This window comes from Selaginella moellendorffii, unplaced genomic scaffold (genome assembly GCF_000143415.4).
Source record: "Selaginella moellendorffii unplaced genomic scaffold, v1.0 SELMOscaffold_81, whole genome shotgun sequence".
Classification (NCBI taxonomy): domain Eukaryota; kingdom Viridiplantae; phylum Streptophyta; class Lycopodiopsida; order Selaginellales; family Selaginellaceae; genus Selaginella; species Selaginella moellendorffii.
In genome coordinates this window covers 858130-866489 of record NW_003314342.1, presented here as the reverse complement: position 1 = coordinate 866489, position 8360 = coordinate 858130, and the positions used below count along the sequence as shown (strand labels likewise).

General features: G+C 44.1%; 1 protein-coding gene across 1 annotated transcript; it reads right to left on the bottom strand.

Annotated features, from left to right (window-relative positions):
* Positions 1-1333: 1333 nt before the first annotated feature.
* Positions 1334-3045, bottom strand: LOC9628871 (UDP-glycosyltransferase 85A3). The gene is made up of 2 exons (XM_024661355.1): positions 2510-3045; positions 1334-2448 (listed from the first exon to the last, which is right to left on the bottom strand). The coding sequence occupies exons 1-2, from the start codon at positions 3015-3017 to the stop codon at positions 1532-1534; spliced, it is 1425 nt and encodes a 474-aa protein (XP_024517123.1). The 5' UTR covers positions 3018-3045; the 3' UTR covers positions 1334-1531.
* Positions 3046-8360: the final 5315 nt, after the last annotated feature.

Sequence of the window (8360 nt, the reverse complement as noted above, 5' to 3'; positions counted from 1 at the left end):
ACTTATGATTGCCACTATAGCCATCTTTATTTCATATGACATATAGTTTAAAAGTATAATAAAATTTCTAGGATCTTTTCTAAATATATTATCTTCTTCGATATAAAGGTGTGCCATTTGAGACACCAATTTACACTTGACTTGTTGCAAAGGGTATAAAGGATGGAAGAATATATCTAATAATATTTATAAGAGTTTAAAAGGCATGAAAGACAGATTGTGTTTGGGAATTAAAATGCCTTGGGAAAGAGACCTCTACATTAGACTAGGAAGAAGTTATTAATACTGATAATGATGGTGATGTCAATAATGATGAAAAGGAGGATGAGGAAGTTCTAAATGAGGCCTATATTCCACCATCAAATAATTAGAATCAAGCATTAATTCCACCACTAGATGGTTAAAATCTGGAATAAGTTCCACCAATAAATGACAATAATCGAAAAGTTCAAAAAATATTATATCAATTTTAAAACTTACTTTTACAAACCAAAAGGGGATTTCTAAAGTTGGAGGCTTTGGAAGTTTTCCTAAATATATGGTCCCCACAATCCCAATATAAAAGGAGGCATAAAAGGAATTGATGATGATGCAGAAAAAAGTTATTATAAATAACTAAAGGGATTAGATGCTTTTATTTATGGGCTATTTTCTTTAATATTTAATGGGTACACTCTTATTTATGAGCTCTTCTTTCTATATTTAAATCTTAATAAATTGTATATCAAATCTCTTTTATAGTCAAGTCTTGGGATACTTAGATCTTATTGCGTAAGGATTGAGTTGCAAAATACCTTATCTCATTTGAGCATCACATTGAACAGCTGCTAAGCTACATCATGATTGCCACTCAACTGCCAAGATCATTGAGTTCCACAACATGAGATTCCACTGCTCCACCTCATAATCAAAGATAGTCTTGGCTTCAATGATGCAATCATTGTCACCGTAGGCCACCAGGATCGTGTTTTAGAGCATGGTGCTCACCAAAGGAGTGGAATCCAAAATAACTTGCACTCAATTGACATTGCCATGAGTAGAGATTAGAGCATTCACAGACATGAGCCCACTCAGGCATCTCGAGAAAGAGCTTTTCTGCCTTCTCGATAGATCCATTGTGAGCAAATCCTGCAATGAGAGAGTTCCACAACACTAGATTTTTCTCTAGCATCGTGTCCTCACCTTTTCCATATTCCTGGCTTGGGCATTTGCATGACCCATAGCAGTCCAGGTTGCTAAATTCCATTTAGTTGCAAAAACATTCTCGGCATCTATCAAACTAGGTATTGTTTTTCTAGCATTGCGGTCCAAGAGATCACATCTTTCTCGGGCATGGTATCAAAGAGAAGCTTCGATTAATGCAAATGCCTGCGCATATGCTGTGAGCATCGCGTTCCAGCAAACGAGATTCTGGGCAAGGCACGATCAAAAACCTGCTTAGTGGAATCCCCCTCGCCCTCTTGGCCGTAGCCGACGATCATGATCGTTGCCGCGACAGCGTTTTTGATCGGTATCCCCGCGAAGATCTTCTTTACGAGGCAAGGCTCTCCACGAATTTCTTGAGGTTCGCATGAGAAGAACCTCCGGGAGAAGCAGCCTTGACAGCCAATTCTCGAATCTCCATCGCCCTGGCTTTCAATCTCCTGCCTTGCTCTCCCTCCATGATCGCCCTCACTTTCTCTTCCACCTCTTCTCTCGGCGCAAATCCATCCTTCCCTCCAGATCTCGAGAATGCCACTCCCACGCCCTCGCCTTCCAGCACCAGCTTGGCATTCGTGTTTTGCTCAAACATAGATGGCCACCCCAGCATTGGCACTCCACACGCCAAGCTCTCGAGCATGGAGTTCCATCCGCAGTGAGTGAGAAAAGCCCCTGTTGATTCGTGCTGCAAGATCTCTAGCTGCGGCGCCCATCTCACGAACAATCCTCTCCCGCCAGTCCTGCTCACGAAACCTTTGTAGAACTCCTCGTCCATGCCAAGAACAGAGTTTGATCGTATCACCCAGAGGAAAGAAACCTTGCTTGCCTCCAATCCCAGCGCGATCTCCTCGAATTGCTTGGCAGTCATGAAGGAGATGCTTCCAAACGAAACATAGAGGACCGAACCACGATCACGCTTGTCTAGCCATGGAAGACAAGATTCATCCGGAGTTCTCAGGTTTACCTCTTGCAATCCAGTCGAATCGATCCCCTCTCCCTTGAGAGGAAACAATGGTCCAACCGGCACGAAATTCTCCCCGAATCCTTCCCTCATCGCTTCGAAAATTCGCGGCTCGATGTCGTGGACAGAGTTTATCAGAAACCAAGAATCCAGTGCGATCCTCTTGGAGCGATACAGTGATTGTTCTTCCCCGTTCTTCTGGAATTCTCCGTCGTGCATGAAGACTGGAATGTCTTGCGATCTTAGCTCCATTCCAGGGATGTAAGAAATCAGCTTTTCATCTCCCGCTGGCACCATAGAAATCCCAAGTTTTCTTAGAACACACTTCTAGATCAATCAAAGCTTCACCTTTGACAGGAATGTCTCCCATCTCTAGGAGCTTTGGAACGTGGAATTCTATGGCAGCCCAAGCAGCGTTTCCCGGCCAAAAGCTCGCTCCAGCCAATCCAGCCTTCTTTGCAGCGTGTGGAGCACTGAGATGGTAAAAGTCCGAGACGACACACGCGACTCTGGGGCCGTCTCGATCGATCCGGGACAAGAGCTCCGCGAGTGGATCCTCCATTCGGAAGATGGCCTCGCAGAAGGCGGCCTGCGCGTCGAAGTTCTTCTCGTCGAAGCCATTGGGAACTCGCATGTCCATAGAGATGGACTCGAGGCGAATGTCGTGGCCATTACTCACAGGATTGTCCTCGCTCTTCCAGGATTGCTGCAAGGTTTCGTGGATGCTATCAACGTTGATGATGGTCACAGTGACTCCGAGGAGCGCGAGCTTCCGGGCGAGATAGATTATTGGAATGACATGTCCCTGTGCTGGAAGTGGGATAAGAACAACGTGAAGTTTCTTGTGAGAGCCCATGGATGATGATTAGACCAAGAAACAAAGAAGAAACTTTTCAAAGAGGAAGTTTTGATGGATCGTTTGAAATACCAGCACTTATGGGCTGAATTGGACATTGTTCTTTCCTCTACGTCTTGTCTTTCACTAATAATTGTATGATTGGCAATAGGAACCATACAGTCCAAGAGGTGGCCGTATTGTGGTAAAATTTAGTGGTGAGAATTCAATGTAGCAGACACATATCCTTATCTTATCTGTCGCATGAAAACTTCCTACTCTAAATCAGACAAAGAGAAGAGACAAAGATTTTATTTTATTTAAGATAGATTTAAGTCTATAAACGTTTTTAATTCCTTCGAAAAACCTTTAAAGCAAAGTATAGTAGCTTTTTAACAAAATCCCATCTGCTTGGCAGCTTCTTTTGTCGAATGCTTGGCTGCTTCTTTTGTGGAAGATTGTGTAGATCAAATTCCTCGCACTCTGAGCGACAAGTGGAAGTCCTCTCAAAAACTTTCAACTTGCATTGAGGCGCTAGCGTTAACTTCCCCTCGTTCTTCACATCAAAGTATCTGATGGTCAACTCTCGCGATTTAGGGTTGGGCTTGTCCTGGATTGGAAACCACCACTGGCAGGGATACTCTATGTTGCCCCACAACCGGAACTTGTAGTACCGAAGATTGGATCGAACAATTGCTTTCGTGACAAGAGTGTCCTTAGAAAGCTGGCCGACTTTAAAAGGTTTTTGATAGTCCACATGTCGAGGATTGACGTATTTCAACTCCAACTCCTCCACGGGCTTTTGGGCATCGTCCTTCCCATAGAAACTCACAATTGTAGATACCTCAAATCCAGAGAGAGGTTTGACAAGGATGAATCTCAGCTTGGTGAGCTTGAATCTTGCTTCTCGACCTGTTTTACCCAAAAATTTCCACTCTCCATCTTGCTCCTCTTTCCCAAATACTTCACACTCGAGATTGTTGGTGTTGGAAGAGAATAAAATCCTTTCCACTTTCATTACCCTTGGGAGTTCTACAATTAATTCTTTGCTACGTCCCATGAGAATCCTATCAAAACCTAATTCTTGGAACTCTTATATAGAACGTTCACAAAAGGTAGCGAGGTTTCTTTCTTCGCTGTCCGGGAAAAGGTGAAAGAAATTCACAGGACTTTGAGCGGCCACCATAGCTCCAATGTTTTCCTTGCGAATCTCATGTGGGGCCATGGGTCGTGATGATACGATGCTATGCAGTTGATAGGAACTTGGATCAAACCCAAGAACTATTTGATCGAATGCCCGAGACGAATGTAGTCTGTGATGGTACCCAGAAAGGGGACAGGAGAGAGAAATCTGGTTTTTTGGGGTGCTCTGATATCAGCCTATGAAGCGCACGACCGGCTGGAAGGAGCGAAGCGTTTTTTTATGTGATGGAGAAACCAAACATTTTACGTGCACACTGCGATGAACACTGCGTATGCCAAAGCCAGGGAAAATGAAAATGCCTAGAGGATGTATGCTCTCATGCCTGAGAAGGACGTAGTCGCTCGGACTACAATGCTGCAAGCGTTTGCTCACAATGGTGTTTTCGAGAAGGCAACGAAGATCTTTGATGTAATCTTTGATGTAATCCTTGACAAGGATGAAAGGAGCATGTATGGGAAATGTCGCAGCCTGGTGGACGCCGTCGACCGAGACGACTGCGATGATCACGGCCTTTGGAAACAACCACCACTGCCGCGAGGCCATCCAAGCTCTCGCTGGAATGGACTTGGAAGGCGTGGAAGCCAACCATGTCGGGGTCACTCCTCTCGGAGAAGCCAACCAGGCGAGCCTCCACTCCCAGAAGCTTTCTCATCCACATGTTTGCGAGGTGTGGATCACTGCCCAGTGCCGAGGCTGTCTTTCGGCAAATCCCTCCACACGTAACTTCTTACGACGCCATGGTCGCGGCCTACCCTCGAGCTGGTGAGGCCCAGGCGGCCATCCGGACATTCGAACTCATGAACAGTGAGTAACAAAAGCCCCGGTTTATTCGTGCTGCAAGATCTCTAGCTGCAGCGCCCAGCTCACAAACAATCCTCTCCCGCCAGTCCTGCTCACGAAACCTTTGTGGAACTCCTCGTCCATGCCAAGAACAGAGTTTGATCGTATCACCCAGAGGAAAGGAACCTTGCTTGCCTCCAATCCCAGCGCAATCTCCTCGATTTGCTTGGCAGTCTTTTGCCTTTTGCCGCTTCCTCCATTCCGGATCCGAACAAAACCTTCTCCACGTCCACTTTCCTTCGTCTCGGGCACTGGTGACAGCACCTGGCGAGCTGGGCTCCCGACTAGGTTTCCATCCTTCACTTTCACAGCATTTACACTGAGACGTCGAGCTCTCAGTAGCTTTCCCCTTGGAAACTCTCCTGTTCTCTGTTGCTGTGGAGCAATCATCCTTTCTCCCAGGGTCACACTCAAAAGCATCGATTCCGGAGGCTTTTGGCTGAGCGTCAAAGCCGCTTGTTGGAGCAGTGCGCAAATATCCTTGTGGAAGGCCTGTAAAGATTCCTGCTTCTCTAGTGTCACTGGCGGAGAATCTTGTGCTGGACGTCTGGACAAGGTGGTGGCGGAGCTGGAGTGTATGGTGGTGGCGGAGTTGGCGGCGAGAGACAAAGGTAAAAGTAGCGTTGGCAGCGTAAATGATAGTGGTGGCGGTGACGAATTTATAAAAACTCCCGAGTGAGCGATGGATGCTGCTCACGATTGTCTGTGCTACCAGGCCTTCTGCTCTAGCGAGCTTACCCCACTGCCATACTGCCGAAGCTGCGGCAAGGAGAGGCAGGGAGACCGCATGAGAGTTGCATGCCAGAAGAACGTTGTAGTTCTTCATCCGCAGCGAGTGCAACGCACTAGAGAGATCACTGTCCGTGGAGGTGACGAAGAGATGCACTGGTGGCGGACCATCGACAGTCCACAGCACCAAATCCAGCATGAGAGTTCGATCAGATGACAAATTCTTGCGAGCTGGAAGAACCACAAAAATCCCAGTGGAATCCTGTGTGCTCCAGAGCTGCCATGTATCGCCATAAGATTGGACCTTCGTTTGCAGCGATGGCCCATGATGTTGAACAAAGCAAAGGTCCAAGGATTCAAGCGAGAAGTCACGGTTTACACCATACTCACCAGAGCTCTTTGTAGAACTGGCTACCTCAAAGACAATCTACATTTGTTACAGAAATCTCAGTAAAGATCTCAAAATCCCACCACACCAGACTGTGTAGCACCATACAAGCTCTTGGGATCATCCTCCACTGGCACTGGTGATGATAAACCCTAAACCCTTGTAAGGTACGGCATCTTTGATAAACCCTAAACCCTCGCAAGATAGCCGGGATATCGCATTTGGACGAGGAGATTCGCAAATTGTAGATGTTGTTCGTAACATGTTCCTTTGAAAGTGTGGATCTTGCAAGCATGGAACTTTGGTGTTGCCACACCACAGGATTCCAAGGCATGGCAAATGCAGGAGCTCTAGTGATACACACTGCATGTTTGACTCCATTGGCGCCCCAGACTCCTTTTCATGGAAAATCCTACTCCAAGATTACATTCATAATCATCAGCTTTGCACACTTTTTATTCTGTGCCCGGGAAGAATGTGGTGACATGGAATGTGATTGGCAAATGTATGTCGCAAGGCTTGTTTTTGATCGAATTCTAGAGTGGAACGTAGGGATGATAAGCACGTGGTAATTATTGACTTTAAAAATCACATTGTTACTTTTAAATGCAATGAATCAAGGTTGGTGGCACAGATTTCAATCTTCACATGGTATAGATGAGGTGAGTAAAAATAAATTCAAAGATATGAATAACTTATGTTGGTGTTCTAACACTCCAAGAGATATTAGTTTGGCTGCAGAAAAAGTTTGTGCCTTTAGAAAACTTTCCAGATTTTCCTTAGGGTGAGAAGACTTAGATGAACTTTGGAATCTCCCATGCTTCATTATAAGAAAATAATAAAAACGGAATAATATTTGTGCTTAGGATCAATCACAATGGCATTGCAAGCAGCACCAACACTCCTTTCAACTTATACAGAGTGGATCTTACAGGCAATCACGAACATCCCCAATTGGAAACATCTGGAATTAATAGCATTATATTTATGATCTCCTCAGCATCATCCAAGAGCCCGCAAGAACACTGATCAAGCAGCAATAGTGATCTCACTTGGGACTTAGAGTGTAGTCAGAAACCATTGGAGCTAGTGTGTCTCTAGTAGGGATTACCAGCACAAGGTGGCAGCAAACGATCAAAAGGCCCATGAAACTCTTGAATCCTTCCAGATTCAAGACTTTAAAAAGCTGAATGGACAGATCACCATGTAGATTCTGGGTAAATGACACGATAAGAACGTTCCTGGTCACGATGTTTGGCTGTAAACAGCATCTAAACAATGCAACTTAATAGCTAAATGAAATCCCAAGAAGAAAGACCATGTGAAAGGAATAGAGATTGAGGTGAAATGTGGCCCAAAGGGTCATCCCTCAAAAGTTTGAGAAAGAGCTGATATCTAACATGTTGAAAAGAAACCCAAGCGCTCGTCCAAGTGTCCATTTTGCCCATACACTCTGATAATGTAATTCCTTTAGAACTTCTTCGGTGTCAAACAAGCACTTTGCTTCTCTTTTGGCATATGTAGTGATCATAACATCCCATGCTAAGAAAACTGTCGACGAGACAAGGTTTCTTTGAGGCATTGAATCAAAGAGATTGTGAATCCAGTGACAATAGCATACAAGGTAGCTCATGCAAACTAAGAAATATAGTCTCAGAAGAGCTTTTCATATAACACTGAATGTTCTCCTCTCTAGAAACTTTCCAAATTTATAAGATAAATCTTCAATTCCATATCCTTCTTTCAATTGATCATTTGCACATGGTCTTATTAAAAAATACATGTAACTGTGAACTATAGGGAGCTTAAGCTTTTTTACCAGATCAAGTGATATGCTTGATATTTGACAACCATTTTCTATTTCAATCATAATTTTGTAGTCATTAATTCTCCCAGGGTAACATACATCATGAAGGGTTTTACAGTTTACCCACTCCAAGATAAGGTAATGTCATTGGTGAGACATTATCCATCATTATATATATCTATCACAATGACTTTAAAATGTTATATTTGTATTATGTTTTTTGTTTAGGATTTAGAGTTGCATGTTAGTGTTTAAGTGTAACACATGTCTCTAGAGCATACACAATTTCAATTTTAGTAACTGGCGAGGTTTCAAGTCCAAATGGTTGGAGATTTAGTGGGTTTTTGAGTACTTGAATTATTATAATTCACCTTCTCTAGAATTAAATCATGCTAG

Bases quoted from the DNA above. Each gene is read 5' to 3' on its own strand.
- LOC9628871 (XM_024661355.1), bottom strand. From the start codon at position 3,017: ATGGGCTCTCACAAGAAACTTCACGTTGTTCTTATCCCACTTCCAGCA. The intron at 2,449-2,509 runs GTGAAGCTTTGA...CTATGGTGCCAG, and splicing joins GGGAGACATTCCTGTCAAAG to CGGGAGATGAAAAGCTGATT.